At 34.5% G+C, this 23,880-nt stretch overlaps 1 protein-coding gene across 1 annotated transcript in view; it reads right to left on the bottom strand.

Moving 5' to 3' along the window:
- Positions 1-23,880, bottom strand: part of LOC143250849 (uncharacterized) — a 56,378-nt gene that overhangs the window by 5,236 nt on the left and 27,262 nt on the right. The window contains exons 7-11 of the mRNA XM_076501942.1: positions 12,705-12,862; positions 8,065-8,195; positions 7,510-7,672; positions 1,868-2,078; positions 1,217-1,394 (exon numbers count right to left, since the gene is read on the bottom strand). Of these exons, the coding sequence (XP_076358057.1) occupies positions 1,217-1,394; positions 1,868-2,078; positions 7,510-7,672; positions 8,065-8,195; positions 12,705-12,862 (841 nt within the window). The remainder of the gene's footprint in view (positions 1-1,216; positions 1,395-1,867; positions 2,079-7,509; positions 7,673-8,064; positions 8,196-12,704; positions 12,863-23,880) is intronic.

Raw genomic sequence — 23,880 nt, forward strand, 5'->3', positions numbered from 1 at the left:
TCTTCTTGTTATCACTAAAGCTATGGTAAGACTTTCAGCAAATGTTTATTACGTATGAAACTGTTATTTCGACTTCTGGTAGAAAAGTGAAGTATACAAGAGGATATTTAAAATATCATGCATCGTGAGATTAGATAGTCACCTATTTTGTGAATTAGTTATTATGAATTGTGATTAGAGAATTATGAGTGTTGTTAACAAGGCCATTTTTGTAATAATTTACGAAGTTAGTTTTCTCTTCCTGTTTCTTTTACTATGACTTTGCTTGTGGCGAAATTACATTCTCTAGTTAAGGATATGTTGTGGGAGATTCGGCCAGAATGGTGGAAGTGATTTCTCAATAGGTATAGTTGCTTTTCCGCCAGCAACGAACCTGTTAGATGAAACGTAGCATCCAACAACAAAAAATATAATTCTAAATTATAATAAACGTTAATATAAAGAATATTAATATATAGAAAAATAAAAGGGGGCATATAATTAATTCAGACAAATGAATTAGTAAAATGTAATATCTTCTAAAACAGGGGTCGTCAACCGACAGCCGAAAACATCTGGACCTCAGTCCCCAAATGAAATATCATATCCATCCGGCCCGAGGTGGTCCTAAAAAAGAATTCAAGTTTGTAATTCTATCTCGCCCCCCCCGCTAGTACAGCCCAAAAATCAGGGGCTCGATTACCCTCGGTGGGCTCAGCAGATAGCCCGATGTGGCTTTGCTATAAGGAAAACACAACTCTATCTCAGACCTGATTTCGAGCGACAAACAGCATCAATAATGTCTCGCATTAATCGCTGTGTCCTTTATTACATGAATATTACTTAAATAAACATTATTCATATTTCATTGTGTTTTATTATTATTTCTTTCATTTATTAGCTATAGAAATGAATGTGGCCTTCCATCCGTTCACAAACATGGTCTCTGGCCCCTGTGCGGAAAGAGGTTGCTGACTCCCTGTTTTAAAATCTAATTTTTATATTCAGCTGTATCTAGATTCAATTGCCATTTGAAGTTAATAAAATATTGTTTGTAAATTAGTTTTACTTTAAACGAAAGAAAAAAGTCCTTAAAACAGTTGGATCTTTGTTTTCCTTAACGGGGCTGTTGTTGGCCAAGGAGCAAATAAACACATAATTTTTCTAATAATTCACTTATATTATAGAAACACTATGGCTACTATAGAGTAATAATATATATATACAACGTTTATACCGTGCATATAGCTCAGTCCATGGAAAAAGTGGATTGTCAATGTCTCTCGTACTCTCCCAGATTTCACTCTTTCGAGACGAATCCATTCGAAAGTTCTGGATTATACTGACCACTATAGTTATTATTCCTCCGGATAGAATAGACACAACATTCCCCCACAGCATACTCTGTTCTTTACCTGTGTTAGAAGATATATAAAGTTCAATAGACTTCGAGCGGCTAGATTATATCAGCTGTTATACACTTTTTATTATCAATATCGCACATGCTATGAAACAGTCGTACAATTCCCAATTACATTTCAAAGAAAATAACCATTATGCTATAGCGAAATATTCATTAATATAGATCTAATATTTCCTTATACACTCAAGGTAGCTAAACCACTACATTCGAAATCCTTGGTTATCATTTTATCCATTGCTCAAAACATCCTCGGATTTTCTTATTTCATTTTATGTCTATTCAACTTAATCTCCCAGTCTATTGACTTTTAATGTTAAAAATCGGTTTTTGATACCCGTGGAGGCACAGCTCAGGTAGCCCATTGTGTAGTGTTTGTGCTTAATAAGAGACAACCAAACTATACAATGTAAAATATTAAAGAGTTTTAAAATTTTTGCTGTATATCGTGTACATAATTCACCCTACCGGTGTTTTTCAAAAAATGAATGGAGCTTAATCCCCCTTCATACTGAGAAGCTATAGACATCCATGTTGTTAGGCCTACAACAGAGCCACCTATCGCTCCAGCCATCATGGCGGCGCCTGTTAGTCTTTCAGAAAATACGCATAGAGTAATGGGAATCACAGCAGATCCAATAAGGACGCCCATGAAAAGATAGAGCCATCCCAAACTGATCTGAAATAAAGAAGAAAACAAATCAATATTTAATGAAACATCAAAAGTGCTTTCAGAACGTTCGCTAAAAGCACTTATGCTATCATGTTTCTCATTTAATGATTAATATAAGATTTTACTATACATGATTTTAAAAGATAAAAGCTGTTTTATTGAAATAACGATATGAGGTTACCAAGCGTTCCAGTTAAGTTCCTATACCTCCCGGTGACTCAGATATATGTTTGAGAGCTCATAACTCTCAAACTGATTTGATATTCGCTGTGGATATAGCAGAGGTACGTTCGATTTTTCTTTACATATTTTGTTGTTAAGGAAAAATCGAACGTACCTCTGCTTTATTCACAGCGAATATCCAAATCCGAGTTTGAGAGTTATGAGCTCTCAAACATATATCTGAGTCAAAAGACAGTAGCATAGCTTTCCTTTTCTTTCACTTCTTACCGTTAGAAGAAGACAAAGAAAAGGAAAGCTATGCTACTGTCTTTCTGTCACATTGGATTGCATATGGCCAATTACAGGAATCGATTCTGGAAAAAGCTGTTACAAAGATTATAAAAGCCATATCTGTAAGGTTATTATTTTATTCTGGATCGCGTAATAAAATATTATAAACACAATTTATGAAAGTATCACCTAAAGCTTTCGGGCTGTTACTTAAAGTACTAGATAAAAATTGTAATATTCTGTAACACTCTAGATACGTTGAAAACGTAGTAAAATATTAAATGTATGATTTATTAGTTAAACGAAACGTTTTGAAAAGGAGAGAGATAATGCTTTTCTATTTCAGTAAGATAACAATATCCATCACCTTGTGATTCAAGTGGTTCAACGGTAGGCTTATAAAGTTCGAAACCTTGTTTCCATACCTATGGGCCCGGCATGGCCAGGTGTCTTAAGGCACTCGACTCGTAATCCGAGGGTCGCGGGTTCGAATCCCCGTCACACCAAACATGCTCGCCCTTTCAGCCGAGGGGCGTTATAAGTGACGGTCAATCCCAATATTCGTTGATAAAAGAGTAGCCTAAGAGTTGGCGGTGGGTGGTGATGATAATCTACCTTCCCTCTAGTCTTACACTGCTAAATTAAGGACGGCTAGCGCAGATAGCCCTCGTTAGCTTTGCGCGTAATTCGAAAAACAAACAAACAAATCATACATATGGTTGTCACAATACAGATAGCCAATTGTGTAGCTTTGTGCTTAAATTTAACTACAAACAAAAGTGATTTCGAAACTGACAATAAAACAGCTAATCGGTAGAAAATGTGTAATTTTTATTTTGGCAGGATCACAGTTTAATTTCTTAGTGATCATAAAGAGACTATAAAGCTTTCAAAAAATAATTTAAAATGCTGCTGCTTACATTCTTTTTTCGACATAGCAAAATCTTTGTGTGTTTTTCTTATACCAAAGCCACATAAGATTACCTGATGTATCCACCGAGGCTAATCGAACCCCTGATTTTAGCGTTTTAAATCCAAAGAAAAACACACAAGTAATAATACAATAGTTGATACAGCGAAACTCTGGTCATTAAAGAGTAGAATAGTGATTTTATTTTACAAAAATGGTTTATTGTACTTCATCTTCGGTAGAATCCTTTAGTTTGATTGTTTGTTTTTGAATTTCGCACAAAGCTACACGAGGGCTATCTGCGCTGGCCATCCTTAATTTAGCAGTGCAAGACTAGGGGGAAAGCAACTAGTCATCACCACCCACCGCCAACTCTTGGACTATTCTTTTACCAACGAATAGTGAGATTGACCATCACATTATAAGGCGAGCAAGTTTGGTGGGGCAGGGATTCGAACCCGTGACCCTCAGATTACAAGTCAAGTGTCCCTGCCACCTGGCCAAGCTGGGTCAGGTTCCTTTAGTCAGGTGATCATACTCATATAATAATAGTGAAACATATACATTTGTTGATTTATTATTTACTACAAAGGGCAAAAAGTGTTTCAGTTTGTTATTTTTAATATCTAATGCAATGTTTGGAAAATAACAAAATACAATATGACATTAATAAGTCTAAAATAACTAAAAATGAAATAAATCAATAACTGAGATTTAAATGAATATTCTTGAAATATTTGAAAGAAAATTTTTAATCTTAATGTTAGAAAAGAGTGAAATATGCTTGAACGCAATTGCAGTTTAAACGCCTAGATCTATCAGTAGTTAACCCGTTTATTTAAATTTATTGTATTACGTGTATGAGTAATGTTTTATAAATAACCTTTGTCATTCATCATCCAGCACAGGTAACGAGTGTCGGTATTAAAGTAAAGGCCTCATTTAGTTATGTGTATGTGACATTCTTATAACATAGTCACATCGGGCTATCTGCTGTGTCCACCGAGAGGAATCGAGCCCTTAATTTTAGCGTTGTAAATCCGAAGACTTACCGCTGTTCCAGTAGGGGACATCATTTGGTTAACAAAAAGATGAATCTGAAGTGTTATTTTAACACACAGTTGATTTCAAATCCGTAATGGCTAAATCAAGAAGAACGTGAAAGACGTTTACAGTTAGATTCCAGTGATTTTGTTTTCTTGTTATTCTAACAACAAAACCTGCTGTCTGGAGATGAGACCTATGTTTACAAAAATTGTGAAAAACTTAAAATTAAGCGCACATAATATTTTAAACAGGCAAATATAATTTATAATTTCATAAGTAGTTTTTGTTTATACGGAGGCGGTATTCATCAGTGCCCTTTATTAAGATTTTAAAATAATTTGAATGAACGACTACGTCAGATTCTCGAGTGTAATAAAGCAAAGCAAATGTTAGTTCTCCAACTAAATTTATTGTACTTGAACATGTCCCAGATTATTGCAACGTAGTCGTCCATTAGACCCTATAAAAAGCCAATGATGGGCAGTGTTATATTTGTAAAAAACGGCTGGATCGGGTTGAGAAAATTGTTATATAGAGGAGCGAACAACCTTTCAAGCTTCTTCGGTCATCGTCAGGTTCACAAAGAAAGAAAGAGGTAACTGACCGATAGCTGACCACACGTTTGAAGGGGGTTGTGTAACTGAGTGTAGGAATATAGAGGGCGTACTTAGATGTTTGATAATATTTATTAATATAGGTTTAAAGGTGTTCCTTTGTATTTGTTTATTTTGGGCTTGAGTTGTTGTATAAATAAGGCTTCTTTAATTTTGCGTTGTTTATGGTTGTTTCTTTATTTAGTATTTGGGTGTTTTCTATGGCTATATTGTGTTTATTTGATTTACAGTGTTCGAAAACGTGTGAAGATGACTTTTTGTGTTCTTTGAATCTGGTTTCCATTTTTCTACTTGTTTCTCCAATATAGAAGTCGTGGAAGTTATCACTTTGTATTTTATAAATAATGTTGGTGTGGTGTTTGTCAGTGTAGTTTTTACACAGTATAGACCTCAGTTTTTTGCCTGATTTTTGAATAAATTTGTTATTAACTAGAATTTCATATTTTGTTATTAGTTTTTGCCAAATGTTGGTTATTTTTCTGCTGATGTCAGGGATATATGGTATGCAGCAGTATATGGTTTCATGATTTTTTGATTCGTGAGATATATTTACTTTTGTTGGTTGATTTTGCTTTTTATCTAGGTGTGTGCGTATAATGTTTTCTACGGTTTGTGGAGGAAACTTATTGATGTTGATGAAGTATTGTTTTATTTTGTCTAATTCATTGTTAATTTTATCTGGTGAGCATAGTTTTATGGCTGTGTTTATTTGGTTTCTTAGTATGTTGAGTTTTTGTTTTGTTTCATGTGCTGAGTCCCAAGGAATGTATAGTCCAGTATGGGTGATTTTTTCGGTGGATTTCTGTTTTAAATTGTATGTCGGTTCTTGTAATTTTGAGGTTAAGAAATAATATTTGATTGCATTCTTCCTGTTCACATATGAAGTTAATGTTGGGATGTATAGAGTTAATGTGATTGAAAAAATTAAGTGTGTGTTCTGTAAATCTGAATCCTGCAATCGTGTCATTTACATATCTGTACCAGTATAGTAGTGGATGTAATGCTGTGGTAATTGTTTCAACTAGTGTCATAAAAATATTGGCTAGAACTGGTGATACTGGGTTGCCCATGGTTAGGCCATTTGTTTGTATATAATTGTTGTTGTTGAACATGAAGTTTGTCTTTATCGTAGTGAATTCTATGAGGATTGCTAATTGGTTGCTGGGAATGTCTCTTTATAGAGTTCTAAGGCTATCTTGCAGGTTTCAGTGGTTGGGACTTCTGTAAAGAGGGATATAATATCGAAACTGGCCATTAAGGCTTTGTGATTAAGTTGATTAAGATTAGACTTGATTAGAGTCTTTGATGAATGAGCTGGCTGATGTTACATATTCGGAGAATGTCCATGCTATGTATTTACCAAGATTGTAATTAAAGGATTCATATGTGGACAATCTGGTTTATGAGGTTTGGGGATGCCGTATATTTGTGGTATGCGTGAGTCGGTTTTACGTAGGTAGTAATAATGTGTTTGTGAAATTCTGTTGGTTTTTTTCATTTTTAGTAGTATTTTGTTTAGTTGCGTCTCGTGTGACTTTGTTGGATTTGTGTGTATTGGTTTAAATTTGTTCGTGTCTGATAGGATGTTATTCATTTTTTGAATGTATTCATTCGTGTTCATTATGACTATAGCGTTACCTTTATCTGCTTTTAGTATTTTAATGTTTTTGTCTTGTTTTAGGTTTTTAATAGAATTAATATCTCCTTTTGTAAGATTGTTTTTTTAATTTTCTGTTTCGTGAGAAAATTATTTGAAAAAATCGTATAAGATGTTGTTTTTAGGTGTTTGTGGAAAATATAATTTTTTAATTTTTTCTGGGAAGTTTTGCTGTTGGATATCAATAAAATTGTCTAAGTTGTCTTCTTTCTGTTGGTTGTTTTCTTGTTTTTGTTTTCTGTAGAAAGTATCACAAGTCTCCTGGCTAGATCTTCTAAACATGTTTTGATTTCTATGGTTGGAATGTACCTAGGTGCTATTGCGAAGTTGAGTACTTTGTTAAGTAGATGTATTTCGTCTGTGTTTAATTGTCGGTCGGATCTGTTAATTATGAGGTGAGTCAACGGTTTGTCGTGTTGGTGTCTTTTCTGTTGTTTTCATCTTAGTTTCTCTAGTTTTTTGTTGTGGCAGATCTTTTCCTACATATATATTTCTCTACAAGTGGATTTTCTCGTCATCACTGATGAGTAGAGCTGCATTACAGAAGATAACTGTGTAAGTAAGATACTTCTAATGTTAAGCACACATGTTGAAAAAGTTGGTAGCTCTTCTCCAAACGATTGAAGTATGTCTTCAATTGTTCCGTTAATATTATATTGAGTATATAAAAAGATCAAATATATTGTAACTTGTTATTATTGTGCTACATTTTGCTACAATGTGTTTGACAGGAAACAGAGTCAAAAAAACACCTACGCCAGTAACGTTTAAAGCAGCAGTCAAAGGTATTATGGCGAGGCTAGACATAAGCATGCACCAATTCTTCAGGCTTCCTAGACTTTCATAGTACTCTCGAAATTCTCCGTGAGTTCTACACTTGAATCTCGGCTTCACAGGCCTTTTGCTGCTGTTCCTGGACCTATAAATCACTTAGTATTATGATAATTGTAAGGCACTTGGCATGAATATATTAAATTTAACAAGGAATGTTGCATTAGTTTTAATATACAAAAATAGGACATTAATTTCAACAACAAAATCAATCTTGAAATTATCTCGAAACACGAGCGACTCAGTATGACATTTTCATACCTTGTTTTACTATTCTTACATTTTTCACAACGACTGATGCACGTGTACGATTTGTATACTTCTGTCAAGTTTTAGCACAGTAATAAGAAGTAACTGACATACTGTGGTATTAGTTATATGCATTATTTATCCTGTATTATTTCGAAATCTGTAATTAATAATTAATAAATTAAATTCCAGAACGCCCTATACATCCGCTCAGCTCTGTAGAAGACTCACCTGTCATCTTCTTTGCAAGGTTTACAGAAAGTCATACTTTCACAAGTACACATATCTCGAGGATTAGCCCATCTTCCACGCTGCTTTCCACACAGAATACAGCTATTGACGTCGTTGGTAGAACGGAATGGCTGGAAATATTTTTAAGGTGAACAGATGAACATCAGATTAACATCTTTCACTCACCACTCTTCCCAAAACAATTACACGTATAACTAAAACACATACATATATCTGCATAATAACATTCACATATTTCTTAGATATATATATACTGTAGCACTTACTTGTATCTTCATATACATGGCATAGCCTTCACTTGCTTGAAATATATATATACACACACATCCTGAAATTCACAAATGATTTGGATATATATTGTAACAATCACGTGTTTGTAATGTCTATCTTAACATTCACGCATATAAAGGTGTGTCTTCAGTAGACATAATATAATATTGATGTGTGTCTTCAATGCATATATATCGTAACGTTCAAATGTGTCTTTAATACAAACAAAATTAAGTTTACTTGTATGTTCAATGTATACCACAGAATTCCTGTGTCTACAGTATACATACCATAACAATCAGTTGGGTCTTCTATATGTACTGCACACAATATGCTTTAGTGCATATCCAGTAACTTTTACATTTCAATAATTATACAATAACTTCTGTCTTCAGGATATACGACAGCGTTCATGTCTGTCTTCAGTACCATAACATGCACATGAGTGTTTAACACTTTCACTAAGACATTCATGTGTGTCTTCAATACCATAACATGCACATGAGTGTTTAATACTTTCACTAAGACATTCATGTGTGTCTTCAGTACCATATCATGCACATGAGTGTTTAATACTATCACTAACACATTCATGTGTGTCTTCAGTACCATAACATGCACATGAGTGTTTAATACTTTCACTAAGACATTCATGTGTGTCTTCAGTACAATAACATGCACATGAGTGTTTAATACTTTCACTAAGACATTCATGTGTATCTTCAGTACCATAACATGCACATGAGTGTTTAATACTTTCACTAAGACATTCATGTGTGTCTTTAGTACCATACCATGCACATGAGTGTTTAATACTATCACTAATACATTCATGTGTGTCTTCAGTACAATAACATGCACATGAGTGTTTAATACTTTCACTAAGACATTCATGTGTGTTTTCAGTACCATAACATGCACATGAGTGTTTAATACTATCACTAAGACATTCATTTGTGTCTTCAGTACCATAACATGCACATGAGTGTTTAATACTATCACTAAGACATTCATTTGTGTCTTCAATGTATACTGTAAAATTCTCTTTTTCTACAATGTGCACTGTAATATTCACATGTGTTTTCAATACATGTAACGTTACAGTCACATAGGTATCAATATAAATACATATACATGTACCATAACAATCACCTGTATATATGATGTAACATGCATTAATTTTCACTCCCACAACATTCACCAGTACCTTTATTATTTACATGATATCAAAAACATTTGTTAACATATACAATATATCATTCACGTGTCTCTAATATACATTTCCTGTAACAGCAACTCGTATCTTCAGTATATATATATATTGTAACATTCATGTGTATTTTCAGTACGTACACCGTAACATTCAAATGTGTGTTTAGTAAGTACACCGTAACAATGATCTGGGTTTTCAGTATATAAATATTGTAACATTCACGTGTATGTTCAGTACGAATACCATAACATTTAAACGTGTGTTTGGTAGATATACTATAAGTGATCTGTGTTTTTAGTAGATATATATATATATTGTAACATTCATGTGTATACCGTAACGTTTAGTAGATATACCATAAGTAATCTGTGTATTCAGTATATATACATATATATATTGTAACATTCAGTATTCAGTATATATATATTGTAACATTCAGTATTCAGTATATATATATTGTAACATTCAGTATTCAATATATATATATATTGTAACATTCAGTATATATATATATATTGTAACATTCAGTATTCAGTATATATATATATATTGTAACATTCAGTATTCAGTATATATATATATATATATTATGATTCTATACTTGAGCATCCCAGATCTTTTCGTAACAAGCTCAGAACTGACGTAATCATCTCGTCCATTTTTTTTTCTTGTCGGTAACTTTACAGTATAAAAAATATTGATTAAAGATTTATTAATAAAACCTGATGAAAAACTATAACTTATACAGATGATAATAATCCAACTATCCCATAATAATAAAATATTAACGTTCCTGTATGATCCTTGAAAGGTCCTCCTCCTATCCTAACATTCATGTATGATCCTTGAAAGGTCCTCCTCCTATCCTAACATTCCTGTATGATCCTTGAAAGGCCCTCCTCCTATCCTAACATTCCTGTATGATCCTTGAAAGGCCCTCCTCCTATCCTAACGTTCATGTATGATCCTTGAAAGGCCCTCCTCCTATCCTAACATTCCTGTATGATCCTTGAAAGGCCCTCCTCCTATCCTAACATTCCTGTATGATCCTTGAAAGGCCCTCCTCCTATCCTAACGTTCATGTATGATCCTTGAAAGGTCATCCTCCTATCCTAACATTCATGTATGATCCTTGAAAGGTCCTCCTCCTATCCTAACATTTTGATTACCCTTTATGTATCTAAAGAAATCCTTATTTTCTTTCTAGATTTTCAGCCAGTTTTTTCACATATGTTTTTACTTTCTAGCTTCCTGTTTGATCACCTTGGTTGTTTCTCTATAATTATTTAAATTATCATCATTACATTCAGTTTAGATTTTTTTATATTTTTAATGATTTTCATTAGTTTTATCCTTTATAACCTTGGTGAACTGAAATATGTTTTTACTTGCAGCCATATTTTTCTCCATAAGGAACATGTGTATATTGAACACATAATAATTTATTTAAAAAAAAATCCACATTTGATTATTATCTTCAATTAATTTAGTTACGTAATAGACAGCATTGTTGTCTCATCCATTTAAAATTTGTTTTCTGTTTTTAATATGTAACCAAGTTCTTATTATTATTCTGTATATGCAGCGAAATACCAAATCTAATTGAACAATACATCCGAATATTCCTCAACCTCTACCTTGCCAACAATTTATGTGTTAGAAGTTAACAATAAATTTAAAATAACATTGTTCCTAGTTCGGTCCACAACCAGTTATAGAAGAAATTCATCTTTAACTGTTTCTAAGCATCTCTCTCCCTTATAATTTGACTCTAACATTTCCCAATCTATATAATATTTATGTCTTCAATATATATGTTTTATATATATACTACAAAATTCACTTTCCTCCTTAATATATATATCACAACTAATATAGATATGTCACAACATTCATATGTATCTTTGATACGAAGACACTCATACACGCTTTAGAATAGGTTGAATCTGGCTTTGTTGTTAATGGTGGGATATTTTCATCAATAGGCAAGAATGAAGTGAAATGACACTGTCCGACCATCAACAACAATTCCCGATTTTGAGCAAAACAGAGAAAATAACAACAAAAACAAACTTTAATGTTGTTCAGATTTGCTCTACCAACAGTGTGTATTAGTTCATCTGAAATAAAACGGTTATTTACTTGTTCCTTTCAGTGTTTATTGAGCCTAAAAAGAAATGTAAATTGTACCACATCTGTGGAAAATAGGCATACACACATATATATTAAATCAACAAAAGTACCTAATTCTTTTGTTTTTTCCATTTTATGACTGGAATACTTTGTTAAAGCGATCTCTTAACTGAATAACCCTGTAAGGTTTGTAGGTTTGTTTATTATTTTTGTAGATGACTGGATTATATTCCGTAGTTTTATTATTTCATTTTTTTACTAATACAAACAAAATGGCGGAGCTATTTTGGATCCAGCAAAATCATGAAGCTAGGGAAGAACAATGTGTTACGTAAAATAAACTTTTCTGTTGCTTTGTGAATTAGCGAAGAAAATATATGTTTTTAAGTCAGGATTTGTTTTGAATTTCGCGCAAAGCTACATGAGGGTTATCTGCGCTAACCGTCCCAAATTTAGCAGTATAAGACTAGAGGAAAAGCAGATAGTTATCACCATCCACCACCAACTCTTGGGTTGCTCTTTTACCGAAGAATAGTGGGATTGACCATCATATTATAATGCCCCCCACGACTGAAAGGGCGAGCATGTTTGGTGCAACGGGGATTCGAATCCGCGACCCCCGGATTACGAGTCGAACGCCTTAACCCACCAGGCCATGCCGAGCCTTTTGTGGCAGCTAAGCACAGCATTTCATGATCAAGAAACTGGTAATCCATGTATTAATGGTACTTAATAGCAGAGTATAATAAATATTTCACACTTTGAAATTTAATAAAACCTAGCACGGTATCTGATCAGCCTTAGGTTACATTCCTTTATTTGTTTTCTGATATAATGCATGAAATATATTGAAGACATGTTGAACAACTATTTATTTATCTTCGTTCATACAATATGTCTCTAAGTACTAAAGTGTAAGTGAATATTACCTTTATCTCTAAGTACTGAAGTGTAAGTGAATATTACCTTTATCTCTAAGTACTGAAGTGTAAGTTAATATTACCTTTAAGTAGAACTGATATACGTCGTAGACGAGAAGAGACGTTACAGCAATAACTTCTGCTGATCCTGTTGACGTCACTGCCATTAGAATCATTAGCAAAACCAGAAACTGGCCAAATTTTCCCATAATTAAACTTGCAACGATTGGTGGCACAAGACCTACGAATTGGAAAAAGAGGTAAACGTTAATTTAAGTTTATATTGAATACGAGAAATGAAATAATAAATTAAAACCTTAGACACTCCTCTTATCAAAAGTAACCAGATAAAGAATGTAGTGAGTAAGAAATACATTAGGCCTAAAGCTAATGCCTTATTATGAGTGAAGTTAGTTATAATCATGTTTCGCCAGCTTCTAAAAGTCGTTCACGCCCTAACAATTATTGTAACAAATGGTATTTGTACGTAGTGTTTTGACAACGACTGTGTTTGTTGGTATCCCTGGGGGTCTTAAAAGTCCTAAATGGGTGAAAAGCGTCGTCGACGATGGATACGACGAATTGGAATATTATTATTATACACTGTTTTAATTATTTAAGAACCCTAATAAACTAGATAAAGAATATATTCTTAAATGAACATATTAGAACAATTATAGTTAATTCGCCATATCCATAAATCTGTTATTATATCATGTAAGATATATTTTTGTTTTTTAGCATTTACGTATGGAAGCCAGGCATTGCATCTGTTAATGGAAGGACATTTAGATTGGATGAACAAATATTACTGAAATATTTTGCTCACAAAGTTGAAACAAATCTCTAAGCCTTTGATCTGATAAGGTGTCTCGTTCATCATGCCATGCGAGTTGATCTAATGTTCAGTGGTTGCTTCTATGCTGTCTAGATTTGTAGTAGCACGAATGTGTTCTTTCAAACGATCATGTATCTAATGGCTGTATTCGGTTACACATGTGGCTGGACTCTGTGTACGCGTTATTTCATAGAGAGTGTTCCTAAGTGTGTGAGATTTCTCTAACCTATTGTCCTTTAGGAAAGTACTTTTTGACTTCCATGCAATGTTGTTATTGAAAGCTGATCGAGTAAGTATATCTTTCAGTGTTTTATGTACGATATGGGTATTCAAACCAGACCTCTAAATACTTCATGAAAACAAACGGTTAAAGGTTTATTCACGAAAGGCCTTATTCATGAAACGATATTTTTTTGTTTGTTCTTGCTATCGCTTGTTAAAATCTCGTGAAGCAATATCGTAGAATATATTGGTAATGTAACCATTGGATGATCATTGGACAACAGTATTTTTTGAACTTTCAATCTGGTTTGCGTTTTATTATCAATGGTATAACCGATTATTTTCAATTCTATTCAGTTGGCTGGTAATGACAGCCCGTTTGGTAACTAATGGATGGTGTACTAGCACTAATGATGGCTCTTTAACGCTATGAAAACCTTAAAACATAAAAATATAAGTAATATAACTCTATGTTTTAATACTAGCAACGTATATCATGTTTCTGCCCGTCTCCAGTGACACAACGATACGTCTGCGGATTACAACGCTAAAAATTGGGCAAAGAACAGATAGCCCATTACATAGCTTCGTGCGTAACTTTAAACAAACAGCCAACATGCATTTTGGTTAACTGTCACCGAAAACAGACGAAATTTATGCTGTTACAGATAAATAAATGGCTTTTTTTTTTCAGCTAAGCACAACATTTCATAATAAGGTATTACGCTGCACTGCTCTTCGCAGAACCTAACTTTGAACTTTAGCGTTATAAGCGCAGCTGAACCATTAGGGGAGACGGAGGGTGTAATGACATAGTAACTCGTCAAAAGTGAATACATCTTTTGTGTTCGTCGGTCAGAAGTGGCCTAAAGGTTCCAGTTCTAGGTTGGGTACCGAAAACTCAAAAGTTCGAGATTCGACATCATAGAACATTCTCTAAACTGTATGTTCATTATATAAGTGGAAATAAATCTTACTATTGGTTCAGAGAGTAATACAAAGTTATTTTAGAAATTAGAGCTACTGACTAGCTTCTCTCCTTGGTTCTGAGAGCAATATAAAGTTCTTTTAAAAGGCAGAGCTACTGACTAGCTTCTCTCCTTGGTTCAGACAGCAATATAAAGTTATTTTAGAAGTTAGAGCTACTGACTAGCTTCTCTCCTTGGTTCAGAGAGCAATATAAAGTTATTTTTAAAGGCAGAGCTACTGACTAGCTTCTCTCCTTGGTTCAGAGAGCAATATAAAGTTCTTTTAGAAGTTAGAGCTACTGACTAACTTCTCTCCTTGGTTCAGAGAACAATATAAAGTTATTTTAGAAGTTAGAGCTACTGACTAGCTTCTCTCCTTGGTTCAGAGAGCAACATAAAGTTATTTTAGAAGCTAGAGCTACTGACTAGCTTCTCTCCTTGGTTCAGAGAGCAATATAAAGTTCTTTTAAAAGGCAGAGCTACTGACTAGCTTCTCTCCTTGGTTCAGACAGCAATATAAAGTTATTTTAGAAGTTAGAGCTACTGACTAGCTTCTCTCCTTGGTTCAGAGAGCAATATAAAGTTCTTTTAGAAGTTAGAGCTACTGACTAGCTTCTCTCCTTGGTTCAGAGAGCAATATAAAGTTATTTTAGAAACTAGAGCTACTGACTAGCTTCTCTCCTTGGTTCAGAGAGCAATACAAAGTTCTTTTAGAAGCTAGAGCTACTGACTAGCTTCTCTCCTTGGTTCAGAGAGCAATATAAAGTTATTTTAGAAGTTAGAGATACTGACTAGCTTCTTTCCTTGGTTCAGAGAGCAATATAAAATTATTTTTAAAGATAGAGCTACTGACTAGCTTCTGCCCTTGGTTCAGAGAGCAATATAAAGTTATTTTAGAAGATAGAGCTAGTGACTAGCTTCTCTCCTTGGTTCAGAGAACAATATAAAGTTATTTTAGAAGTTAGAGCTACTGACTAGCTTCTCTCCTTGGTTCAGAGAACAATATAAAGTTATTTTAGAAGTTAGAGCTACTGACTAGCTTCTCTCCTTGGTTCAGAGAGCAACATAAAGTTATTTTAGAAGCTAGAGCTACTGACTAGCTTCTCTCCTTGGTTCAGAGAGCAATATAAAGTTCTTTTAAAAGGCAGAGCTACTGACTAGCTTCTCTCCTTGGTTCAGACAGCAATATAAAGTTATTTTAGAAGTTAGAGCTACTGACTAGCTTCTCTCCTTGGTTCAGAGAGCAATATAAAGTTCTTTTAGAAGTTAGAGCTACTGACTAGCTTCTCTCCTTGGTTCAGAGAGCAATATAAAGTTCTTTTAGAAGTTAGAGCTACTGACTAGCTTCTCTCCTTGGTTCAGAGAGCAATACAAAGTTCTTTTAGAAGCTAGAGCTACTGACTAGCTTCTCTCCTTGGTTCAGAAAGCATAAAGTTCTTTTAGAAGCTAGAGCTACTAACTAGCTTCTCTCTTTGGTTCAGAGAGCAATATAAAGTTATTTTAGAAGTTAGAGATACTGACTAGCTTCTTTCCTTGGTTCAGAGAGCAATATAAAATTATTTTTAAAGATAGAGCTACTGACTAGCTTCTGCCCTTGGTTCAGAGAGTAATATAAAGTTATTTTAGAAGATAGAGCTAGTGACTAGCTTCTCTCCTTGGTTCAGAGAACAATATAAAGTTATTTTAGAAGTTAGAGCTACTGACTAGCTTCTCTCCTTGGTTCAGAGAGCAATATAAAGTTATTTTAAAAGATAGAGCTACTGACTAGCTTCTCTCCTTGGTTCAGAGAGCAATATAAAGTTCTTTTAGAAGCTAGAGCTACTGACTAGCTTCTCTCCTTGGTTCAGAGAGCAATACAAAGTTCTTTTAGAAGCTAGAGCTACTGACTAGCTTCTCTCCTTGGTTCAGAGAGCATAAAGTTCTTTTAGAAGCTAGAGCTACTAACTAGCTTCTCTCTTTGGTTCAGAGAGCAATATAAAGTTATTTTAGAAGTTAGAGATACTGACTAGCTTCTTTCCTTGGTTCAGAGAGCAATATAAAATTATTTTTAAAGATAGAGCTACTGACTAGCTTCTGCCCTTGGTTCAGAGAGCAATATAAAGTTATTTTAGAAGATAGAGCTAGTGACTAGCTTCTCTCCTTGGTTCAGAGAACAATATAAAGTTATTTTAGAAGTTAGAGCTACTGACTAGCTTCTCTCCTTGGTTCAGAGAGCAATATAAAGTTCTTTTAGAAGTTAGAGCTACTGACTAGCTTCTCTCCTTGGTTCAGAGAGCAATATAAAGTTATTTTAAAAGATAGAGCTACTGACTAGCTTCTCTCCTTGGTTCAGAGAGCAATATAAAGTTCTTTTAGAAGCTAGAGCTACTGACTAGCTTCTCTCCTTGGTTCAGAGAGCAATATAAAGTTATTTTAAAAGATAGAGCTACTGACTAGCTTTTCTCCTTGGTTCAGAGAGCAATATAAAGTTTTTTTAGAAGTTAGAGCTACTGACTAACTTCTCTCCTTGGTTCAGAGAGCAATATAAAGTTATTTTAGAAGCTAGAGCTACTGACTAGCTTCTCTCCTTGGTTCAGAGAGCAATATAAAGTTCTTTTAAAAGGCAGAGCTACTGACTAGCTTCTCTCCTTGGTTCAGAGAGCAATATAAAGTTATTTTAGAAGATAGAGCTAGTGACTAGCTTCTCTCCTTGGTTGAGAGAGCAATATAAAGTTCTTTTTAAAGGCAGAGCTACTGACTAGCTTCTCTCCTTGGTTCAGACAGCAATATAAAGTTATTTTAGAAGTTAGAGCTACTGACTAGCTTCTCTCCTTGGTTCAGAGAGCAATATAAAGTTCTTTTAGAAGTTAGAGCTACTGACTAACTTCTCTCCTTGGTTCAGAGAACAATATAAAGTTATTTTAGAAGTTAGAGCTACTGACTAGCTTCTCTCCTTGGTTCAGAGAGCAATATAAAGTTCTTTTCGAAGTTAGAGCTACTGACTAGCTTCTCTCCTTGGTTCAGAGAACAATATAAAGTTCTTTTAGAAGTTAGAGCTACTAACTAGCTTCTCTCCTTGGTTCAGAGAGCAATATAAAGTTCTTTTAGAATTTAGAGCTACTGACTAGCTTCTCTCCTTGGTTCAGAGAGCAATATAAAGTTCTTTTAAAAGATAGAGCTACTGACTAGCTTCTCTCCTTGGTTCAGAGAGCAATATAAAGTTCTTTTAGAAGTTAGAGCTACTGACTAGCTTCTCTCCTTGGTTCAGAGAGCAATACAAAGTTTTTTTAGAAGTTAGAGCTACTGACTAGCTTCTCTCCTTGGTTCAGAGAGCAATATAAAGTTCTTTTAAAAGATAGAGCTACTGACTAGCTTCTCTCCTTGGTTCAGAGAGCAATATAAAGTTCTTTTAGAAGTTAGAGCTACTGACTAGCTTCTTCTCTCCTTGGTTCAGAGAGCAATACAAAGTTCTTTTAGAATTTAGAGCTACTGACTAGCTTCTCTCCTTGGTTCAGAGAGCAATATAAAGTTCTTTTAGAAGTTAGAGCTACTGATTAACTTCTCTCCTTGGTTCAGAGAACAATATAAAGTTATTTTAGAAGTTAGAGCTACTGACTAGCTTCTCTCCTTGGTTCAGAGAGCAACATAAAGTTATTTTAGAAGTTAGAGCTACTGACTAGCTTCTCTCCTTGGTTCAGAGAACAATATAAAGTTATTTTAGAAGTTAGAGCTACTGACTAGCTTCTCTCCTTGGTTCAGAGAGCAATATAAAGTTATTTTAAAAGATAGAGCTACTGACTAGCTTTTCTCCTTGATTCAGAGAACAATATAAAGCTTTTTTAGAAGCTAGAGCTACTAACTAGCTTCTCTCCTTGGTTCAGAGAGCAATATAAAGTTCTTTTAGAATTTAGAGCTACTGACTAGCTTCTCTCCTTGGTTCAGAGAGCAATATAAAGTTCTTTTAAAAGATAGAGCTACTGACTAGCTTTTCTCCTTGGTTCAGAGAGCAATATAAAGTTCTTTTAGAAGTTAGAGCTACTGACTAGCTTCTTCTCTCCTTGGTTCAGAGAGCAATACAAAGTTTTTTTAGAAGTTAGAGCTACTGACTAGCTTCTCTCCTTGGTTCAGAGAGCAATATAAAGTTCTTTTAAAAGATAGAGCTACTGACTAGCTTTTCTCCTTGGTTCAGAGAGCAATATAAAGTTCTTTTAGAAGTTAGAGCTACTGACTAGCTTCTTCTCTCCTTGGTTCAGAGAGCAATACAAAGTTATTTTAGAAGTTAGAGCTACTGACTAGCTTTTCTCCTTGGTTCAGAGAGCAATATAAAGTTTTTTTAGAAGCTAGAGCTACTGACTAGCTTCTTCTCTCCTTGGTTCAGAGAGCAATATAAAGTTTTTTTAGAAGCTAGAGCTACTGACTAGCTTCTCTCCTTGGTTCAGAGAGCAATATAAAGTTTTTTTAGAAGCTAGAGCTACTGACTAGCTTCTCTCCTTGGTTCAGAGAGCAATATAAAGTTTTTTTAGAAGCTAGAGCTACTGACTAGCTTCTTCTCTCCTTGGTTCAGAGGGCAATATAAAGTTTTTTTAGAAGTTAGAGCTACTGATTAACTTCTCTCCTTGGTTCAGAGAACAATACAAAGTTATTTTAGAAGTTAGAGCTACTGACTAGCTTTTCTCCTTGGTTCAGAGAGCAATATAAAGTTTTTTTAGAAGCTAGAGCTACTGACTAGCTTCTTCTCTCCTTGGTTCAGAGAGCAATATAAAGTTTTTTTAGAAGTTAGAGCTACTGACTAGCTTCTTCTCTCCTTGGTTCAGAGAGCAATACAAAGTTATTTTAGAAGTTAGAGCTACTGACTAGCTTTTCTCCTTGGTTCAGAGAGCAATATAAAGTTTTTTTAGAAGCTAGAGCTACTGACTAGCTTCTCTCCTTGGTTCAGAGAGCAATATAAAGTTTTTTTAGAAGCTAGAGCTACTGACTAGCTTCTCTCCTTGGTTCAGAGAGCAATATAAAGTTTTTTTAGAAGCTAGAGCTACTGACTAGCTTCTCTCCTTGGTTCAGAGAGCAATATAAAGTTTTTTAGAAGCTAGAGCTACTGACTAGCTTCTCTCCTTGGTTCAGAGAGCAATATAAAGTTTTTTAGAAGTTAGAGCTACTGATTAACTTCTCTCCTTGGTTCAGAGAACAATACAAAGTTATTTTAGAAGTTAGAGCTACTGACTAGCTTTTCTCCTTGGTTCAGAGAGCAATATAAAGTTTTTTTAGAAGCTAGAGCTACTGACTAGCTTCTTCTCTCCTTGGTTCAGAGAGCAATATAAAGTTTTTTAGAAGCTAGAGCTACTGACTAGCTTCTCTCCTTGGTTCAGAGAGCAATATAAAGTTTTTTTAGAAGCTAGAGCTACTGACTAGCTTCTCTCCTTGGTTCAGAGAGCAATATAAAGTTTTTTTAGAAGCTAGAGCTACTGACTAGCTTCTTCTCTCCTTGGTTCAGAGGGCAATATAAAGTTTTTTTAGAAGTTAGAGCTACTGATTAACTTCTCTCCTTGGTTCAGAGAACAATACAAAGTTATTTTAGAAGCTAGAGCTACTGACTAGCTCCTCTTCTTTTAGTCGAGTCCCCTGCTGGTTCAGCGGTAAGTCTAAAGATTTACAACGCTAAAATCAAGAGTTCTGAATTCCCCCTCTGTGGAATCAGCAGATAACCCGATGTGTCTTTGTTATAATAAAAACACAAAACACCTTTTATTTGAAACATTATTTGTTTAACGTTATGAGTTCACAGACGTGTACACTGAACCCCTAGTTGTATGTATAAATTAGAGATGGATATACCTTAACCCTGAGATTACCTATCGCAACTATTTAATCTCTGCATCGATTGAAATTGGTATTCCTGTTGTTTTCTTTAAATTTACCTAAATTAATGAATAAAAAAGGTTTTTGTTTTGTTTTGAATTTTGCGAAAAGTTACACAAGGGCTATCTGCGCTAGTCTTCCCTAATTTAGCAGTGTAGGACTAGATGGAAAGCAACTAGTCATCACCACTCACCGCCAACTCTTGGGCTACTCTTTTACCAGCGAATGGTGGGATTGACCATCACATTATATCGCCCCACGGCTGAAAGGGCGAGCATGTTTGGTTCGACGGGGATTCGAAACCGCAACACTCGGATTATGAGTCGAACACCTTAACCCTTTTTGCCATGCCGGGCAGAAGAAAAAAAAATATTAATTGAGACATTAAGAGACAGTTATATTTTATTTTTAATTTGAAAAAATATATTTTACACATAGCAAGAAAACTACTTATATAATAATGATTAATATTGTTTAACATTTATGTTTGTAGCACAGGTCACTAACCCCTCAGTGACACAGCGGTATGTTTGGGGATTTATTCTACAAGAAACAGGGCTTCGATACTCGTGGAAGGCAGAACACAGATAGCCCTTTCTGTGGCTTTATGCTTAATAACAAACAACAATAAATGCCTATGTAGTTGTCTAAATTCCCATTTCCTAAATTAATTCAAAACGCCTTTTAATGACTAATTAAAGAAAAACAAGACTATTCATTATCAAGACTAGACGGAATTTGTATTGGTATTTAATGAACTTTTGTGATACAAAAAAAACTAAGAAAGGTATGTTGTTTTTTAATTTCGCGCAGAGCTACACGAGGGCTATCTGCTCTTGCTGTCCCTAATTTAGCTAGTCATCACCACCTACCACCAACTCTTGGGCCACTATTTTGCAAACAAATAGTAGGATTGATCGTCATATTATAACATCCCCACAGATGAAAGGGCGAGCACGTTTGATGTGACCGGGAATCGAACCCACGACCCTTACATTCCGTGTCGAGCCCCCTAACCACCTGGCCATGCCAGTCCCACTAAAAAAGTGAAGTTATGACTTTATGAACATACTCTTATACGAATATTGTATTGAACCCTCACATATTTGGCCAGCCCAGTTATAAAGAAACTTGCTTGTTCTCTGGATGTGAAATCATTTGTTGATACCCTTGGAACAGATTCATCTGATCATAAAATAGAAATTAAGACATAGTAAATTTCTAGTATTCTACTATGATTAGCATTGCATATATATAATTAACTAATAATACTTTTTGTAGGCGTTAAATTTTCACTCTAGCTCATACAGTTACTTGTAGATGTTAACTTTAACACCAGTCTCTGAAGACTTCATACAACTACATACTGTTCTTTGTTTTAATGGTTCCACTCAGGATGAAGTGGTCGTTACCACTTAACATGATATCGTAAGGTAATTAGCGCTCATCTGTAGTCACACAAGGAAGTTCAAACTAAAGTATGTGTGACGATAAGGATCAGACCATTTACTTTCCATCTGGAGAAGTTCCTAGGGAAGCATGTGTAATGACATATAAAAAGCTTTTCGAATCGTTAAGACTGTTACAACAAGACAATGGAACATTGCACGGGCACTGTGGATGCTAAGGACACTTACGTTAGTACCCTCCGCTGTTGCATTTGCAACTTTTGCAATTCATTCCACACAACTTGTGTCTTCCAAACGAACAGTTATCACATGTGAGCCGCGTTTCTTCAAATTTCATGATCCGTCTCTGTACAGGTGCACGTGTCGTGGCTTTCCGTGTATTATAAACAACTTATGGCTTTCCGTGTATTATAAACAACTTATTCCAAGAAAATTGTCTCTTCTTTACCAGAATTTTCAGCACTCCTGTCATCATGATGTATGCAACAGGTTTACACAGGAAAGTAATCAGCCTATTCATGCGATGTTTCTACGGTAATTCTAAGTGATAAAAATTATGTACTCGCGTTTCACCCTATTTCATGGGTTGATATACACTTCAATTTAGTTTTGTGTGTCATACCTATGAAATTATATCATCCTGTATTCCACTGATTAGGTGTTAAATCGATGTGAAAAGAAATATTCTTTATATGCTATATTAAAACAAATTTAATATGCGGATCAGAAAGTCACGTAATAATCACAACTAATGTAAAGTCACGGTGGAACAGAATGTATCAAAACTCGATTTTGACGTAGTTTACTGTTTAAAGATAGAGTAATGTCACTGCAAAATTCGATCACTTTTGAGAAAGATATGAAATAGTTCTTTTCAATCCAAAATATTTATACAACCAGACCATAAAGACGTGTTCAGATCGGAGAATTAGGTTTTACATAAAAAAAAAAAGAGATATATCTTACACTTAATACCATTTAACAAGAAAGAAACAGCGATCAACTTATGGCACCCGGATCATCTGAAGAGAGAGAGAAACAACTGCAGCAAGTGATAAGCAAAGGTGAGTTGCACTGTAATAGATGAGAATACACTGTAATAGATTTGCCGTTATATGTCTATTTTGATACTTACAAGAGTTTCAATTTGATGCATGTGACGTATGTTGTTAGATTGTATTACGCAAGTCACGCCTGTTCTCTAAATTCGTACAAGATTCTCGATAGCAAGAATCAACAATACGTGGTTTATTTGTTTTCAAACATTGTTGAACGTTCGAGAATCTCGTCTTTAACTATATAAACCAATGTGCCAAGAGATAGAATATTGTTCTATCAGTGTACTATAAGCCTCGAAAGCTATAATTGATATTAACGCTTTTCAGTAGGAAAACTACAGAATTTAATCAGGAACGTCTATAGATTTTGAACATTACAAACCGTTTAACTTCAGTGAATTAACTTCGGACGTTTGTATTTCTACGATGGCATTAAATATCGTCGTCGGTGAAAACTTACAGATGCTTCAAGATAGTTAGCCGTCAAAAAAAAGTGTACAGGTATATCAACAAAGAATTAATTTGCTCTCCATGAACGTCGATAAAATATTCAGTTCTAGACCGGATATAAAACTTATTATAGTTTGCAAATTTGTTGTTTTAAATTAAACACAAAGCTACACACTGGTCTATCTGTGCTCTGCCCACCACGGGTATTGAAACCCGGTTTTTAGCGTTGTAAGTTCGCAGACATACCGCTGAACCACTCGGGGCTTGTAAATTTGTAAACCTGTTGTATATAAATCATTATTTGGAGTAATTATTAGTTATAACCATTATTATAAGTTGTATGGTGTGTGTTTTTGTCTATTAAAATATATTTGTGTTAAGAAAGAACATTGTGCGTATCAATCTTGTTGGCGAATGTCATAAGTTTAATACTAATGAACATTCAGTTAACTTCAAAACTAAAGTTTTGGGATACTTGAAAT

Source organism: Tachypleus tridentatus, chromosome 5 (assembly GCF_004210375.1).
Source record: "Tachypleus tridentatus isolate NWPU-2018 chromosome 5, ASM421037v1, whole genome shotgun sequence".
Lineage (NCBI taxonomy): Eukaryota > Metazoa > Arthropoda > Merostomata > Xiphosura > Limulidae > Tachypleus > Tachypleus tridentatus.